At 41.6% G+C, this 19,336-nt stretch overlaps 1 protein-coding gene across 1 annotated transcript; it reads left to right on the forward strand.

Annotated features, from left to right (window-relative positions):
- The first annotated feature begins 305 nt into the window (after positions 1-305).
- Positions 306-18,077, forward strand: LOC104292050 (interferon-induced GTP-binding protein Mx-like). Its single transcript, XM_009891372.1, has 13 exons — positions 306-521; positions 2,429-2,621; positions 3,569-3,706; positions 4,958-5,112; positions 6,539-6,677; positions 7,146-7,344; positions 8,107-8,185; positions 9,166-9,288; positions 10,112-10,253; positions 12,882-13,040; positions 13,950-14,026; positions 15,524-15,757; positions 17,844-18,077. Exons 1-13 carry the CDS (start codon positions 306-308, stop codon positions 18,075-18,077), a joined length of 2,088 nt encoding a protein of 695 aa, XP_009889674.1.
- Positions 18,078-19,336: the final 1,259 nt, after the last annotated feature.

Here is a 19,336-nt window from a genome sequence, read left to right on the forward strand (position 1 = left end):
TTTTTTGGAAACACAAAAAAAAGTGTAAGAGAGGCAGGGAGAAATGTTGCAAGTCTAATCTCTGGAGAGCAACTTTCTTGATCTGAAAAGAGCTGTGGCACTTGATCTATACTCAGAGTTTGAATCGGTAAATAAAAGTGGTGGTTGATTTTATCTGCTATGATCACTGTTGCAAGCTTAAGTCACTCAGTGCCCCATGTTTGATTTCAGAAGCTGTATGAAAGAGTGGTTGGACCAGAGAGTAATCACTATTCAGTGAAGCGCTTACAGACAAGCTGCGTGGTAGGCCAAAAAATCAGCAGGCCATGAATAATAAAAGTGTATCGTCCAAACATTCTGAAAGAACCAAACTTGCTCATTCTGCATCACCTTCCTTACGACCATCTTCAGAAGCTTTTGCAGTACCTCTCCCACCAGACTTAGAAGATGAAGGTCTTCTGATGCCGGAGAACTTGACTGAGGGAAACCTTGACTGTGAGCAGAAGGTGTTGAAGAAACGGTATTATGGACAGCAGGACAAAGTAAGGCAAATAATAGAGGAGGGCATAGATCCTTCCCACTCTTACTCCTGTGTTTCACTTTGTGTCCCAAAATGAATTCCCTTGCCACTTTGGGCAATCCACGCTTGTTAGATCCAAGCAGAGGAGTAATTCTGGCATCGGGACCAAGCAGTCATTTGTGTAAGTAGGAAGACAAGTACCTGCAATTAATCTGCAGGTATAAAAAATGCAGGTGTAGAAAATAGGACAGCAGAAGACAATTTAATGTGCAACATGTATCTGTTTCATTGGTAAAAATTATCAAATGTTGAACAGAAATACTAAAATCTGAGATATTTTTTACTTGAGACTCCACTACCTTCAACAGAAATACAAAGAAAAGTTAATAACCTGTGTTGAATATTTGACACTGAAAACAGATTGGTTTTAAGTCTGTGTCATAGTTAATGAAGGTCTTGAGAATGGCTAGGAAATATTAGCTAGTAAATATCATAATCATAGAATCATAGAATGGTTTAGGTCGGAAGGGACCTTGAAGATCATAGAGTTCCAACCCCCCTGCCATGGGCAGGGACACCTCCCACTAGACCAGGTTGCCCAAGGCCATGTCCAGCCTGGCCTTGAACACCTCCAGGGATGGGGCATCAACAACCTCTCTGGGCAACCCGTTACAGTGCCTCACCACCCTCAGAGTGAAAAATTTCTTCCTAATGTTTAATCTAAACCTGCCCTCTTCCAGTTTAAAGCCATTCCCCCTTGTTCTATCACTACATGCCCTAGTAAAAAGTCCTTCACCAGCTCTCCTGTAGGCCCCCTTTAGGTACTGGAAGGCCGCAAAAAGATCTCCCCAGAGCCTTCTCTTCTCCAGGCTGATAATAATAAAGATAGTGGGGAGAGGTTACCAATAAGGTTTTAAAATACTTGCCTCCAGTAATGTGTGCTGTCTTTCCCATCTTGAAAGAAAAATCTGCTCTGTTTGATTACATCTGATTGATAGACATGTTTCCAGATGTGTCTTTCCTAGACAAAAGCAATGGTGGGAAAATTCAATTTTTCTTTTCAAAATATCAGGTATGAATGTGACCGGCCCATTAGGGTCTGTAAAATACTGGTGTTCTCAAAATTGCATTTCTAAATGCAGCGATCAGACTGGAACATGGAGAGAGGAACTGAGAGAAGAGACCAAGCTGATCTTTATACCCTTTAGCTGGGCATATTTAATGGCAGGTGGACCAGTTTTGTAAAGGGCTGGAAAGTAGTTGGTTTGCTTTCATGACAATGGTGAGCCTGTGTTAATTCCTGACATGCGTGTCAAAACCAAAAAATGACAATAATCAGTCATTTAAAACAAATCACTCATAGGCATCCCTTACTCTAGCCTAAAATGAGGCAAAGAAAGAAGAGCCATGGTGATCTAAAAGATTTTAGCCATTAAGGGCGCTACAGCAGAACACCTTTGGTGTCTGTGCACAAACTAAATTTTCAAACTTCAAAACAAAGACTTAATAAGCTATTCTGCACTAAATTCTCTTATTACTGGGACTAGTCTTCATTGCATACACATATTTCAGTACACTTGTAGATGAGTGGAAAAAAATGGCAGTTATTAAAAAAAAAAAAGTTAACAAAACACACTTAGTAATGAGGTCTCCTTTTACTCTTTACCGTCTCAGGATAGCTTACAAAGTTTGGTATTTTTACTAAGGATGGTCATTGAGCCAACCTCAACAGATTTTGTCCTATTTACAGGCATCTGTATATAACATGGATGTGCAAGGATGCACAGTGATGTGAGGTATAGCTTGATGCCAGTACGTAAGATTTACTAGAGAATGATAACCTGGAAAAGATGCCTAAAACATTTTTTTTTTGTGGAAACAACTTATTTGAAAATTATGGAAAATAAATTGTAAATTTAACTCCAGCAGGCAGCAGAACATACCTTGTACAACCAATATGAGGAAAAGATCCGACCCTGCATTGATCTCATCGACAGCCTGAGAGCTCTCGGAATTGAAAAAGACCTGGCTTTGCCTGCGATTGCAGTGATCGGAGACCAGAGCTCTGGGAAAAGCTCTGTCCTAGAAGCCCTGTCTGGTATTGCTCTTCCTAGGGGCAATGGTAAGAATTCACCTTCTTAGGTTTTCAGTTGAATTGAACTTTGATGAGATGGAAGGCCTTTTTTTTTTTCTCCACCCCCTTTTTTGGGGGGTCTAGGAGTGAATAACTCCATGGCTGATACCTTATCTAGATTGTGAGACTCCAGGGGTCTTCTCAGCTCTGGTTCCCAGTAGAAGAAACAGGTGTCCAGGTGGGGCACTGCAGGGTAGCTGCAACAAGGCACATGTTCCAGGTTGTGAAGAGACCAGGAGTAAGAAGACTATAGAGTAGAGTACTCGCCCCAAACTGTGGACAAACTGAAAGCATCAGCTGACTCTGTGCATTTTCCAGCAAAGAGTAGTGCAGCAGATATTGGTTTCACATGGAACACTATTTTTTGAAATTTGCATTTGGGATTGGTTTGTGTTTTTCTAACAAGATTTTCTTACAGATACCTTTTTTTGGCAAAAAAATGTACAAAGATCTTTACTTACAAACATGTGCCTTGTATACTATTTAAGTAAGAGAAGACTGATGGAAGACTTTGCAGATCAAGAAGAGTCACTTTTCAGCTCTGTGTGTGTGTGTGTGTATACACACACATATAAGTTCTGCAAGTTCTGTATGAGTTGGCAATACGATCTAGTCTTTCAGGCTGGACTTGAGGAAAAGGTTTTCATAGGACGTAGGTGCAAAACCGGAACAGGTCACCCAGACAGGTGCAGATCTCCATTCTGGAGGTTTGCAAGACAAGACATGGCTGGACAAAGCCATGGCTGACCTTAACTAGTGCCAGTGACAGTCTACTCTGAGGGGGAAGTCAGAGACCCCTCTGGCAATGTCTCTTGGAACATTTCTATGTCTCTGTGCAAAGTATTAGGCAGCCCTGCATATGCCACGCGGTCCATGGCTGTGTATCATGCATCACAACTGCTGAGAGAGTAACCTCTGCTTTGGAACTGCTGCAGGTATTGTTACTCGATGCCCCTTGGAACTTAAACTGAAAAGAATACCTGCTGTCCAGCCATGGAAAGGGAAAATGTGTTACCGCAACGTTGACGTAGAGCTCCAGGATGCCTCTGAAGTGGAGAAAGCAATAAGAGAAGGTGAGTTGTAATGTATTCCTGTCTGATTTAGCTTGCTCTGTTTCCTTTTCTTAGGCTGAGCAGCAGTCCCCAGACTAACACAGGGATTGTAGCCACGAGTAACACCAAGAGCTGAATTCAGAGCAGAAGAAGGTGGGCTAGCATAACATAGGTCTCTCAAGAGGGTTGTACTACTTACTACTTCAGTGGTGAAGATGATCCACGACATCCAATAAAAGCTCAGGCTTTGTTCTCAGCTGGATGCTGTCTGGCTGGTTTGGGGAGGTTGTCTGTCAGATTGTAGACATTCAAAGCCCTGAATGGTTCCTGTCATCAGTCCAAAAGCTCAGGGAATGCTTGAGGTGTCTGTGGCTGGAAATCTTGTGATTTTGGAGAAAATTGCAAGAAGGCAGAGTGGAGGGTGTGTAGAGCTTCTTCCAGCTCGTGTGACCACAGCCTAATCATTGCTCTTCCCATGTCACAGCTTTGCTTTTACAGTATTTCATTCTGCGTAAGGAAACATTTTTCTTACCCAAAGGGCAGTAAGCACTCGCCCTAAATGTTAAAGTTGGATTGTCCTTATTTCCTTGACCAGCACAGTTCCACAGCATTCTTATTTGTCCTAATGTTTTTTTCATTAGCTTTTCAATGTATTATTTAGATATTTTCAATATATCCTTCCAAAACTGGGAAGGCGAGTGGTATGAATTGATTAAACTGACTTCAGAGCTGAAAAAATCTCACATGAAAATGACTACAGGATTTCCTTGCTGTACTGCGCTGTTCACAGTTCAAGTATTATTGCCTTATAAGATCTGGGTCAAATTAGTTGATCTCTCAACCTCTCTATCAAAATTTAAAGAATACAGAATAACACTTATTTATCTTTCAAGGCAGCCAGGAATTAATTAATGCCTGCAGACTGTCTTGATGTTGAGGAAGCATTTGCTACAAGTGACCAGTATCTTATCTGATTGCTTTCATTGTGGTTTATTTATATGTATTTTGCCTGCATAAATGAGAGTTCATAAGCATATGCTCTGTAAAATATTGGCGTGCATATTCCAAAAGGACTCCACGTATCCACATATTGCATAATAATTTCCTTAGATTTTTGCATAAATTAGTTTCCATGTGTGGCTGGATCTGAAAAAAGCAAAACCTAAAAGAACCATAGGTGGTGCAGGTACTTTTCAAAGTCACTGTGCTCAGCTTTGCTTTGGTGCATTGTTTGAAGCTTGCATTCATTGCCTTGCTCTTTTCTTCTTGCAGCCCAGGATGTCGTGGCTGGTACTAGAGGTGCCATCAGTGCAGAACTAATTTCCCTAGAAATTTGGTCCCCAGATGTCCCAGATCTGACACTAATTGATCTTCCTGGAATTGCCAGAGTGGCCGTGGGGGATCAGCCAAAAGACATTGGGGAACAGGTAACACTCAGTCTGATATGCCAACCTGTGCAGAGGATCACTTCTGTAACCTACCTCGTATGCGAGCCTTTGCTGTAGGGCGCTGCAGTTATTATGCCTGGCTTCTGAGCCAGCAACAGAGCTACGCTAACAAACAAGCCTATTTTTCAGGCAAGGAATTGCCGATAGGAAGAGTGAGGTGCAGGGTCTCCTGGCTGCCCTGTCGTGCAGGAAGGAGCTGCCCACCCCAGCTGTGAAGAAGCCACTCAGGTGCCTTGGCACAGCTTAACCACGGCAGCACGCAGTAACCCGGCCGTATGGACCCTGAACACAGTGCTGCCCCTGTGTCGCTTGGCCAGACCGCAGTCTGGAAGACAGATACATCCCCAAATGAGTTGTCCCTTACAAGCTCTGTGGATGTATTTGTCAAAGGTGAATGGATCTGAATTCTTGCCAGCTCTTCTAGAGCAAGGCAGCAAATTCGGCTTCTTACAGATTCATTGCTCTGTCATCCCTTACTTACAGAGCACATCAGAATCAGACCCATCCTGGTCCTTCTCATCCCTTAAGGGATCCCATCAGACCCTTTTTGAAGTAAAGAGAACATGCATTAAACTGGAGGGGATCTCTCCTTTTCCTCTGGCTGCTTTTAGAAGAAATTCTGGGGAATGCAAATAAAACTCACATTGGACAAGGCCAGCTGTGAAGGTGATGTGCAGGAGCTGGGTGTGTTTCTCCTAAAATACCTTTGATTAGGAACTTGCAATAAGACTACCCCAAAGTACAATTCATTGTAGCATGTCAGGAATTGGGATGGATGGGAAGTAGAAAATCGAGGCACCTTTACCAAAACTCAGCAAACAAAGAGTTAACTTACTTCGGTATAAGCACAACAGATCTGCATGAACCTTTTGCAATACAACACAAACTATGAGAAACTCTTTTAGTTTGGCATTGAAACATAGAAACAATGCCAACTAGATGTCATGTGCAACTTTAAAAAAAACCCAACAAACTCCACTGAAATACAAGCCAAAGACATTTTCTCTCCTTTCAGTGATAGGAATCTGAGATCTATCATCATAATCTAGCTTGCTTTCTTTCCATAAGTGTGTGCCTAGACATTAGAACTTGTTACATGTGATCATTTATGAAATATCTTCAATATTTCCACAACGAAAGATTATATGCATGAGAGCTTTCAGGACAGGCATAACAACAGTCTGGTCTCATTGATGCTAGATGTTTGGATTAATCTTCACATAGGAAAAGAGGCCGCATTCTTCTGCTCACCCATTTCTATACCATCCTTTAGCATGTAATACTATCCTCAGTATATGTGACATTTAATGTCATCGGAGAGTGGCTCATATTGCTAGAAATGGCCACATCCTACACGGAAGCATCTGATTTCACTGAACTTCATTACTGCTGTATTGCATTGCAGATCAAAACACTGCTTAGAAAAACCATTGGCTGCAAAGAGACGCTCAATTTGGTAGTGGTGCCATGTAATGTGGATATTGCAACAACAGAAGCACTGAAAATGGCTCAAGAGGTGGACCCCAGTGGAGAAAGGACACTAGGTGAGAATTTTTTTAAGCTACAAGTTGAAGAGAAGGTCTTTTTTTTTCCATGAAGGTCTGATGTTTTGTATTCCACAGAAGATCTGTGAAATTAGCTACTAGAAGAAGGAAAAAAAAGAAAGCAGCTTCAATAAACTATTTACAAAGCTTGAGGTGGTCCAGTAGCTCTAAGAATCCCTCAATTTTGAGCCTTGCTGGCATTCATGTTATAAATAATTGGAAATTGAAAATCTCAGAGTTAATGGCGGCAAAGCTTTGCTACCACCTGTTAAAAAAAGTTTGCAAGGCAAAAGGCATGGTGGGAGGCCAACTGTAGAGCAAGTTTTACAGCACAAAGCCCCAGGGGCTGGGGGCCTTGTAGGAGAGAAAAAAACAAACGAAGTGAACTTGCTTTATTAAAACACAGCAAAACACATTCCTCCTTTAACTCCTGCGTTCAACTAGATTTCTCTTCGGGTGACTTGACAGGGATCCTCACAAAACCTGACCTGGTGGACAGAGGAACCGAAGAGTCTATCATTAACATAATAAGAAACCTAGTTGTCCCCCTCAGAAAAGGTTACATGATCGTGAAGTGTCGTGGGCAGCAGGACATCCACAACAGACTGGCCTTGGCTGCTGCAATCGAACAGGAGAGAAAATTCTTCGAAAGTCACAAACATTTCAGGTACTTCTCATGGAAAGGACCTAATTGAAGACATTAAAGTCACTTCAAAGCTTCCTGTTGACTTACTGAGATTTAAATTAGGGTTACAAACAGGTATTATACTCGCTATTTCTCATTGCCCATGTAGTGTTGCATTCCAGTAAGCCAGAGGAATTTTATATGTCAAACAAACTTTTAAAATGTATTTTAGATGCAAGTTCAATATGTATCTCTCCTTAAACCTGGAAGAAGTGCAATGAACTTCAGAAGTTCAGGATAGTCCCAAAGAATTCAAATTAAGTACCTGTGGGCTTCAAGTCAAGCACTGACTTATTTCTATTCACTGGAAAATACGGTAAAACTCAGCATGAGAAAGGATACTGCCTGTGCTGAGGGCACAGATTTCCTCAGAATATGACTCAGCAGCAAATCAGTCATAATATAGGGAATGGTAGGTAAAAAGGGTTTTGAATCAGTGTACTTCACACATGCAGAAATAATGCAGCAGCACATTAATCTGCTGTTAGAATTTGCTATTTTCAGATTCTTCCCTCTTCCCCTTTGCTTAGCCAGTAGCAGTAGCCGTCAAACAACTCTTGCATAAAAGCCATAGTGCGCGGAGGGCCCTGGGCTCCTGCCACGCCTGTACTAGCACTCCCCAGAAGGCCCTCGCTTTACTCAATTTGTGTAGTAGAACTAGTGAAAACAGAGCAGAGCATCAGTGCTGTCTCCTTGCCCCGCACACGCGGTCTATCTAAAACCAACTTTTCCTGTTTTTTGCAGCGTTCTTCTGGAAGAAAGAAGGGCGACTATCCCCCATCTGGCAGAGAAGCTCACAAATGAACTAGTGAAACATATTATTGTAAGTAACAGAAGTGCCACACTAAGCTGTTTGTATTAGTTACTGTCTAAAAATAAGTTCAGCCCTTCAATTGCAATTGATTGCAATTGGATTGGATGTTTACATGCATAAATAGTACTTAATTATCCTTCAATCCAGCAATCTGAGAACAAATTGAACTGCAAGTTAAAGAAACCCATGCTCCATCCTCAGATTTGCCTTTAAGGTGAAGACTGACAATAGGCAAATCATTTCATCTACTTGTGACCCAGAATTCCTGCCTTTTCGATGGCAGCCATTGTGTTTCTTTTTGTTTGCAAAGACTGTTGGTCGGCTGGGTGACAAGTTACTGCAATGAGCTTACAAAAACAAAATATTGTCTATTTAACTGAAAGTGTCTTCAAAATCTCAAGTAAGATTTAACTGTTTTATTATATTACTATGCTAATATAAGTATATGGGGTTTTAATGTTATATACATGTATCTGTAAGTAATATATCTTACTGCATTAAGGGAAAATGCTAAAACACAGGGAACCTCTAAATTCAGTCCTGGAGGGAAAAAAAAGTGAATTTATGTAACTTTACATAAAATAAGCAATGAAACAGCCATGTTCAATCAGGTATTTATCAGGAATGGAGCGGTACACACATTCCCCGTATTACCACCTCCCTGGCACAACCTGCCAGGACATAATTTTTGGCTCACTGTAGGTGAAATGTTGCCCTAGACTGCAGTCACTCTGCCCACCTCGCAGTGAGGTCTAGCCTGATATCTCAGGAACATCCTAGTCCCCGCCTTCTCTCAATGAAGGTCATATTTGCACTTCCATGCTATCCCACTATCATGTGTGGGATGCAAGGACAGCAAGCTCTTGGACTCCTAAGAGCAGCAAAGATCGTGTGCAGATGTAGGTCACTCTTAGAGGGATTTTGTTTTCCTTCCAAAATCAGACATGTTCAACCTACCTAAATGTCCTTCTTTATTGTCTACCCCCCAGAAAACTTTGCCAACACTGGAGAACCAAGTACGTGAGGTGCTCCAAAAAACATTACAGGATCTACAAAAGTATAGAAGAGGCACACCCACCTCAGAGTCGGAGAAGCTGATTTTCCTCACAGATGTAAGTATCAATATTGTTTTGGTCACAGAGCAGAACAAGCAAGTAAATGTAGGAGAAAAAGAGACCACCTAAAGTTAGCAAACTGTTGGCATGGACCACCAGGAAGCTTGTGGTATCTGTCACTGATGTATTTTGAGAGTAACATACATAAACAAACCTCTGGCAGGAATACATCATACCTGCAAAAATAATGGACCACAGAAACTCGTGGCCCCTTCTAGCATTTTTTTTCCTGTGATTATGTGACAAGAAAACTGAACAACAGCTCAGTTGATTGGTCAAAATCAAGCATCTCAGAGAGGGAAAACTTACACTCCTGCCTGCTTGACATTTTGAAGGGTTTCCATTGTGTACAGCATTCATAAGATCAAATGCATTCCTGATATCAAAACATGGTTTGCAAGTCCATCTAAGTGTCTCATCTACGGGAGCTAATCCCTGACAGTAAGCTTTTGGCAGGCCAGCAGAGGTGCTTATGAAGGCTCATCAGCGTTCAAAGACCTCACACACGATTAGTTAATTAGAATTCAGCAAATGGTTCTAGGAGTTCACAGGAAAACAAAACCAAAACAAAACAAAATCAAGAAAAAAAAAAAAAGAGTATCAAGTTTGTTCTCCTCTAGCTGTGCTGGTTTTGAAAAAAAAAAAAAAAAACAACAAACACACGGGGGCTAAGAGCATGAAAGATGTAAGGAAAGATGTTTTCAATGAACCATGTCCCTGCTTTAACATCAAATAACTGCAGATTTATTTAACATATGCATGTTAGTCTGAAGAAATGAAACTTAACTACATTGCTTGCTTGTTCTTCAATTCATTACAGTTGATCAAACTCTTTAATCAAGACATCTCTCAAGTAATACGTGGAGAGGAACAGCTGTTTGGAAATGAAATCAGACTATTTACAAAAATCCGCAGAGAGTTTCGGACATGGGAAGTGACTCTCCTAGAGTGTGCTGCAAAGGGTAAGCATAGAAAACCATCACTTGCAGCTGACCTGAGATTCCATTCCCTTGCTTTTAAATCATGACACAGCATCATCAATGGGTTGTTTTCAAGAAAGTGTAAAAAAGAAGCTAGGAGCATTCATCTATTGTAGTGTTAGGCAAATTATGCTTTGATCCTTGTGGACAAAGACCCGGCTTGCATTAAATGCTGTCATTATGGAGAGACCAGTGGATGTCTCTTCTTCCAGCAAAGCAATAAGACCATGACTGTGGGCCCTGGCACAGAATTGGTAGGTGGTTCTCTAAACCATTCTTCTCAATAACAGCAAAAAACCCAACAGCAATAATAACACTAATAATTATTATTCATAATATTTATATAAATAAAAATAAATAAATATGTTTATAAATTATTATTTATAATATATTTAAACTATATAATATATTTGTATTGTTGTTGCTGCTGTTGTTGTTACTCTTATTATTATTAATGTTTTGGAATTTTTGTCTTTTTTTTTTTTTACTTTAGCTCTGGTTTAAGGTGTGGAGAAAGCAATTCTGACTCCAAAATAACCACAACCTTGTAAAGAGTACCCCTTTTTGTGCATCACCCACCTTGCTAATTGCTTAACCGAATTCAGTTGTAAACTGAAGCATAGGGTCACACATGCAGACTGAACTCTGCTGTACACTCATCTTTTGCAGCACTTTTTTCACATCTTTCAGAGACCCCATCATGTGCTTTTAGAGATGAAATAACATCAGCTGCTAGTCAAGCAGTAGCTCTTGAAGCAAGTTCTTTCAGACTTTGATGCACGTCTATGTCAACATCCTTAGTGTACCTAAAATGATAGGTACAAATAGACTGCAAAGGTGCCCTCAGCCAGATATATATATATATATGTGTATATATATACGCATACATGTGAAGAGAGACAGATATACAGACATTGGTGTATGTCAATGTCTCTTTTGTCCTATCCATGAAGTACCAAGCCAATCAACATGATTTTATGGAGAGGGATAAATGAGTACGACAACGAAGGCATGAAGAAATAGATGTAAAAACAGCAGAAAGCACTAGCAGAAGGATGCAGCTTTTTCAGAGGACAAAGAGCAACTGAATTGCAGGAGATACGCAAGGCATCACATGGCAGCTGAACTACAGTGGGGAATCCTCTGGGCACTTTCACATTATCCCCATTGATTTAAACTAATACCTTTGGCTTCACGATAGGATCAGAGTAGCAGCACACAGTAGCTCTTACAATAGCACAGCTCCTGCTGACAACGTGCTGCTCCAAAATTATGTGTACATATGCTCAGGTGAAGTATTCACATGTGCTACAGAGTAAATTCATTTACATAGCTTGAAAAGTACAGGTATCTTTAGCGAGCCCTTCCTCAATGAAAAGCATTGTTATCAGCCACCGCTAGGATTTCTGAAGGTGCAGCACTGCATGTCAGATGATTCTGTTTAACTTCAGCTTTCTTATGATAAATGAAAGTATTAAAAATAGCAGATACTTTGAAAACTTGAAGTCTTGAACTTTCTTTTGGAAAGCTGATAGATATTCTTGTGGCCATGATACAGCTTTGTGCTACCTTAACTGTACAGGTACATTTTCAGACTCTGAAACAGATACTCCACATCTTCTTCTGTCTTTTCTTTTCTTTATTTTTTTTTTTTTGCTACTATCCAGCCATAGACTCAAATATCTGAATGTTAGAATTGAATGCATTCGTGCCTTGACTTCTACTTCCACATGTGCACTTGATCAATGATTCACAAATTTTACCCCAAAACAGGGCAATATCGAAACCTTTCAAAACACATAGAAACACATGTTTGCCTGAACATATAAACCAACTCAAAGGGATATACCTCATTTAAGACGGAAAATTCTTATAATGTCGACAAAGAAATATTGACTGTGGTATCTTAAATAAAAATAGCTAGTCAACGGCAGATTCCCTGGAATAAGACTGTTTAGTGAGTTTGGGGTTTTGTTTTGTTCTGGGTTTTTTAAAACTCAGAAGTGACTGGTAACAGCCACTCCTGTGACGGTAGGAATTCCAAGAAGAACCAGTATTTTTGAGCCCTATTATAACTTCTGGATTGCTTTCTGTCAGTTAGATGCTTGATCCAGTGTGTGAGGTGGCTCGTTCACTGAGCAATATGGTGTGTTAGCTCAGTTCTGTAGCAACAGTATTGCTTGAAAGATTGTCTCAGTATTTGTTCTTCTCAAGAGCACTTCAAAGAGGGGACTTCCTTCTTATCATAGAATCATAGAATGGTTTAGGTTGGAAGGGACCTTGAAGATCATCTAGTTCCAACCCCCCTGCCATGGGCAGGGACACCTCCCACTAGACCGGGTTGCTCAAAGCCCCATTCAGCCTGGCCTTGAACACCTCCACGGATGGGGCTTCCACAACTTCTCTTGTCAACCTGTTCCAGTTCCTTATCACCCTCAAAGTGAAAAATTTCTTCCTAATATTTAATCTAAACCTGCCCTCTTCCAGTTTAAAGCCATTCCCCCTTGTCCTATCACTACAGGCCCTAGTAAAAAGTCCTTCCCCTTCTTAAATCTGAAATTCATAAAATGAGTGACTTAGTAGTAAAGTAATGTTATATTACTATTACAGTTAAAAAAAATGTACCCAGTAAAGTATGGAAATATGAAGACCAGTATCGTGGACGAGAGTTCCCAGGCTTTACCAATTACAGGACATTTGAGGACATTATAAAGGAGCAAATCATAGAACTGGAGGAGCCAGCCGTTGCGATACTGAACAACGTGATCGGTAGGTCTCACAGGTCACATGAGACTGTCGTAGAGGAGACACTGGTGTGCCTGACAATTTTTTTTCCAGGATAAACCAACGTTCTCACTGCTGAAGCAAGAGTTCCAGTCAGGATACTTCAGAATGGGGAAGAGAATCTGATTCAGCCTGGGGGCTTGCTTCTTCTCTAGAGTCTCCAATCTCTATGCACAGTCTCCAGCATTTGTTAATACTTTTCCTGGTTGCTGGTGGAAGGGAGTTAGAAAGTAACTATAATAAGTAACACAGTACGTGGTGCCAACCAAGCAGTTTGTTATTCCCAAACCCGGGGAGTGGCATTCACAAACCTGAACTGGAAACCCAGCTTCTTTGCCAATTCTTTGCATGACATTGTATGTATTACACGGTGACTGCTGAGGCTGGGGGAAAGGGTACATAATTCATCCAGTAAAAAACACCCAAGTAAAAAGTATGTCACGATCCTGTCTCTCATATTTCTGCCTTAGAAGGCAGCTACAGCATCTGTGCCAGACTCAATGCTCTGTATTATGTGTGCTAGCCCCTCTTCCTGGGGACGCCACTCAGAGGGTGAGATGCAGATGTGCGTACATGGCCAAGTGATGACACATCTGGTCAAACACAGCTGTAAGCACGGAAATTGCTTTATCAACGAAATCTCAGTGATATTCAATCTCTCAGGTGGTAAGTGGTTACAGGAGGTCTTTAAGGCTCACACTCTCACACCTAGAAATCTAAATTCCTACTTTGTATCAGTTTTAAAGACATAGAGGCATAGTGCTTCAGTACAGCTGGTCAGGTATTTCTGGATGAATACAGAAAATGAGTGGTTTTCACAAGTCTTCTATTAACAATAGCTTAAAAACCTCACTTGCTTGCTGACTTTATTTTGTCTGTCTGTTCTTCCCTTAGGCCTTGTTGAAGAGAAATTTATGGAGCTCACTAAAAGGCATTTTGCTAATTTTCACAATCTGAACAGAATTGCTAAGGTGAGAGACTACCTATATAACCTGAGATAAGACAAGAGCGAGATCATTGGTGCTTATAAATGCAGCCATGCTTACAGTACCTATCCCATTGTATTACCCTTATGCAAGCATGGAATTTCCTGCAAGCTTACAGTTTTTATAAAATAAGGAAGAGCTTGAAAACAATAGCATGTTTATAATAGCACTAATGAAAGTGCCTTTTGCCTTTCAGTACAACTTTGACAAGATCTAAAACATACATTCCTCAATCATTCTGGTCACACTCTTGATGTGTACAACACGGTGCAAAGAAAACCTGGTGTGGCTGCTCTGAAGAGTTTATAACCCATTTCAAATTTAAGTGCTGCAATGATTTATAAGCATGTGGGTAGCCTCAGAGCACTAAACACTTCTTTTCTCCTCTGAAAGGCAAGCGAGGGCGTTAGCCGGGGCAGCAATCTCATCTTTGATTAAAGGGAGCAGGAGCAGACAAGCCAAAAAATCATTCAACTATGAGAGAGTTAGAAGATGACTGTTCTTACAATTTGGAGGCTTGCATGTTGTTGGGGGTGGAGTTAAATGATATGGAGGTCATTGAAGACCTTTTCTCAGAAAGAGCTTTGAGGAAGAGATAAGAAGCAATACTGGACAGCCAGGAAGCAGAGTCTACTTATGGGGTACTGCTTAAAAAGGAAACTCAGATGCAAATGTGAGTGAAATAGATGGTTTGCTATTTGACTTGCATGGCCTACTGAGCTCCCAGGTCAACTGAGAGCATACGAATAAACTATTTCATCCAAATACAAAGGTGCTTAGGGAGGGTCTCCAGGCATAACATGGTGAGGGGAATGAAGAGGGAGGAAGTTCTGGTAGACAGTGAAGATGAGAAAAAAGATGGGATGCTTTCTTAAGGATGCTAGGAAAGCATTTTAAGGGAATTTGAGGATGACTGAGGGAACTTTGCTGCCCCCCAAGACTTTTAAGTGGAAGTATCAAAAAGGCCAGAAAGCATCAGATCACTGCAATAAAAATGCCAGGAAGTGAAGGGTTACACTGGGTTGGTTTGCTGGCAACAAATAAGAGTCTGCAGTTTTTGAGAAGGGCAGGAAGGTCAATGGGGTTCATATCAGTGCCTACTGTCACTGCCTACTGCAAGAGGGAGACACAAATAAAATGAATGCAAAAGTGAAGGACAGGCTGAACTCATGGCTGGCCGTTGCTGCTTGTTCCTGTCATCCTTGTATTTTCCTTCAGGTTCCAAGCACCAGATTTTGACCGATCCCACTCATGTTAAGGAGGGGACAAAACTGCCGTGTTTTTCTGCTCTTTCACAACAGATGAACCAGAATCTAAGCATTACTCTGTGTTTCTAAGATCTAGTCTGGGATTAGACAGTGCTGCAGCAAGGACTGTTGAACACTGTGCCCACCTTGCTGTTCCCTGGGGACACCGCTAAAGCACCAGCACCTTTGCAAAGGAAACAAATGTTTGAGAGCCTGTTGTTCTTTTTTTTCCTAGATCAAAATTGAAGACATTGGAGAGAAACAAGCAGCGGAGGCTGAAAGACACATCCGGAACCAGTTTAAAATGGAGAGAATCGTATACTGCCAGGATGACGCTTATCGAAACGATTTACAGTCAGTTAAGGAAGAAAATGCTGGCAATGATAAACAGTTGAAGATTGGATCTCTTTCTAATCAAGAGCCCTCCTTTGTCCAGGAGATGGTTTCTCACACCAAGGCCTATTTCAATGTGAGTTTACAGACTACGATACAGCAGTTCTTCTGCACCCTGAATGCTATAGTGTATACCCCTCGTCCAGATCTTGCTATAGTCAATATAAGCCTTTCATGAATTACTACTACCGTGCAAGGAATAGTAGCCAGAGGGTATAAGGGTCTCATCCACGTACACATCCAGCTTCTGTATGAATTAATCGGAGCTTCCGACCAGTGATAAAAATACCAGAACAAAGCTGGTCTCACGATCTGTGTCAGCATAGTCACAGGAGAGAAGCAGGTGCATGTTGCGGGGTCTGGTGATTGGAAAAGCCCGCAGGCTGTTAAATGACAGCTGGCTCCTAAACTACCTGCTAGCTCCCCTCCAGCCTGACATGGCTCCCCTTGCTCAGGCAATTTGCCATCAGCAGGTGAGTCCTCACCCTCCTACAGCCTTTCCTGGAGAAGAGGGTGACTCGATGCTGCCTACACAGCCCCACACCAGTACAATGTTCTCTTGTTGGCTTTCCTATGGGGACAACTGTTGGCAGGGGGGAAGGACAGTCACCAGAGTGGAGGAGAGGATAGCATGGGGGAGAGCCCTTGGCCCTGTAACAAGAAGTTATTGATATTCAGTCGATGGCAAATCCCTCTCTCCAGCAAAGGAAGGAAGGAACAGTCCTAGGATTGCTTTCCCCGCTACAAGCTCATCTCACAGTTTTCAAATGACACTAGTTTCCATAAGCTTAACAACATTATGTACAGCATTTGCTGCAGCATATGAGAGCTCGGGTCAGCCCCAAGCCCCTCTGAATATTCCTGCTCCTGCTGGCAGCAGAAAGCGGTGTCGGTGGCTTGCAGTCAGATCCTAAACTAAAGCGGCAGGAGGAGCAATACTAAAACGTTGAGTGAAAATGGATTCAGCCATCTGTAGAGATCAGAGTGCGTACGCTGTATTACAGATAGCTCCATAGAAGTTAAGTCTCTGAAGACAAATGAGATGTTTTAACAAAGGATCATGTTAAAGAAAGACAACAAAGAGAACATGCAGTATCAGGATTTGCTTTTTATCTTTGTTTCGTAAAACTCCCTCAGACAGCAGCAAGTTGAATATTAATGATGCAGTAAGGTAGGTAGCAGCTCAGCTTGCGTTTCATAGCAAGGTTTTGACAAATTCCTGCAATTAAATGTTCAGGATGATGGAGAGAAAACCATTGGCTTTCAGAGAACAAGAGACAAAGGCAGAACTGCATAAGCTCTTCCCTCCTGCCTCGCTATACTGTCTGCTATAACACAAAAGTCTTAGATGATAGTTATAGATTTTTGCAAATGCCCTAAGTGCCATTTTCAACAATAAAAAATGCCAGGGCATCATATCTCTGTGGGACTTATGCAAGCCCAAATACACTTTGAATGAGATGGAAGCTCTTAAGTGTCCACGGACTTTGAAAATGGCATGCATGAATCTGTGTCACCTATGGCAGGACTGTTAAGAATCTGGGTAGAGTTTGGCTCCGGAAAAACACCATATTTATGGCAGCTACACTCCTTCCCGCCATGGTCAGTAGTGCCTCGAGAACAAGTAGACTCAGTAAGTGCTTTAGCTGACTCAGCCAAATCGCTTGCTATTGATTAGATCTCTGCAAACCAGAAAGAAAAACTGAACATCTAGTCTTAGGTACTTTTCATCTTGAGCTCTGACCCATCCTTGTAAATGAAAGATTTGCAGCCACTAAGCTCCAGAGGTACCTAAGGCCAAGTCTTCCTACTGCCACTTTCAAGCACTAATAGTCAAGTATGTTCTTGTATAACTCTTAATAATGACAGCTGGCCGAGCTAAGCAGGGAACAGCCTGCTTTGGGTTTAGTTCAATGACGGGAAAAAAGCCACAGCTGACATTCCCATAACTTTGAATTTTTAAATCTTTAGGCACAAAGGAGACTAATGACAAACATTTTTTAGTTCCTAGAAGCTCTCACTTCTTGAACAGTAACTCCACAGTAACTCAATACAACATTTTAAAAATATGTGTAAATTCTTACCAGATTATCTATAGCCCCTTCAGGTTTTAGTTCTTTTTGGGAAACAAGTCTTGTGCCTTTTTTCCCCCCCTCTTGCAGGGAGCAAGTAAACGCCTCTGCAATCAGATACCTCTGATCATCCTGTCTTCTGCCCTTCATGACTTTGGGGATACCTTGCAGACTACAATGTTGCATCTTTTGCAAGAAAAAGACAAGTTAAACCATCTTCTTCAGGAGGACAGTGAAGCTGCTAAACACAGGAGCTACCTCAGTCAACGAGTTAACCGTCTCACCAAAGCCTGCCAATACCTAAGAGACTTCACCTTGCTGTAATTTCTTTATTTTTCAGAAGTATTGTTCTACTCTTGCTTTCTAGCATTATTGGAGACCTTTGTAAAATCTGCTAAAAACGTAATGTTGACACAGACCTTTAATACTCATTTATAGTGTTCAGTGTTGCTTTATTTTGCATTATCAGTTGTAGACAAATACCTGTCCTTGTGTAAAGTGTTGATTAAATAAATGTTATCCCATTTTTAAATGTTTGCTTGATGAACTCTGTACAATCATTGAAATAATTATTAAAAAGCTAGAGCTCTGAGGGTCGTGTTTTGTTGTTTGGTTTGGTTTGTTGTTGTTTTTTTTTATTGAGGATTAGGGCTTTCCGCTGTATAACTCACAAACTGTAGAAATCTAACAAACCTTCCTAGATGAAGCTTACTGCACAACCCTAGCGATCCCCCGTTTCCCGGTTGTCTTTCCTGCCATCCCCCGAAAGATGACTGTTAAGTCCCAGCCCAGTAGGTAGAGAGGGGGCACATGGTGGGCATGAAACAGTTCCTGCCTAGAGGGAAAAGAAATTTAACTTCATTTGATCGGTACATCCACAGGATGCCATTGGCTCTGTTTCTCCTTTTTCAGTTCCTTGATTAAAGGGAAAGGCTAAGAGGCTCTGTCTTTTGGATGCCTGGAGCATGGCCTGGAATTTTGGAACTCATAGGCAATTCAACAGGTGGCAGTATTTGGACGTCCAAAAGGAATTAAACCACACAGGATGTTAAACATTAGAAGGGTGTCTCGGCATATGGCTTGCTGCCTTTCTCCTTCCGGTTGGTGACGTTAAGAGAAAGCTTCCATCCCTGGTGCGGCAATCGGATTATTATCCCCTTTTAGTGTTTCAGATAGGTAGTGACGATGTAGTAAGAAGAACGCCAAGAGCAATGAAGAAGGATTTCAGGGCCCTAGGACGACTAGTTAAGGGATCCGGAGCCCAAGTCTTGTTTTCTTCTGTCCCTCCTGTTGCAGGGAATGATGAGGAGGTTAACTGGAAGAGCCAGCAGGTCAATGACTGGCTCCGAACTTGGTGCCACAGACAGGGTTTTGGGTTCTTCGATCATGGCCTGATTTACAGAACACCAGGCCTGCTGGCAGCAGATGGGAAAAGCCTGTCACGCAGGGGGAAAATGGTTCTTGGAACAGAGTTAGCAGGGCTCATTGGGAGAGCTTTAAACTAGATTTGAAGGGGGATGGGCATGTAACTGGGCTCGCTAGAGAGGCGCCTGGGCATAGTAGCTCAGCAACTGTGGGGCCGA

Source organism: Charadrius vociferus, unplaced genomic scaffold, assembly GCF_000708025.1.
Source record: "Charadrius vociferus isolate BGI_N301 unplaced genomic scaffold, ASM70802v2 scaffold298, whole genome shotgun sequence".
In the NCBI taxonomy this organism is placed as follows: domain Eukaryota; kingdom Metazoa; phylum Chordata; class Aves; order Charadriiformes; family Charadriidae; genus Charadrius; species Charadrius vociferus.

What these genes read in the sequence shown, in the direction of transcription:
- LOC104292050 (XM_009891372.1), top strand. Translation starts at nt 306, where the DNA reads ATGAATAATAAAAGTGTATCGTCCAAACATTCTGAAAGAACCAAACTT. An exon ending in TGCTCTTCCTAGGGGCAATG is followed by an intron (nt 2,622 to 3,568) that starts GTAAGAATTCAC and finishes GAACTGCTGCAG; the next exon opens with GTATTGTTACTCGATGCCCC. An exon ending in GGAGAAAGCAATAAGAGAAG is followed by an intron (nt 3,707 to 4,957) that starts GTGAGTTGTAAT and finishes TTCTTCTTGCAG; the next exon opens with CCCAGGATGTCGTGGCTGGT.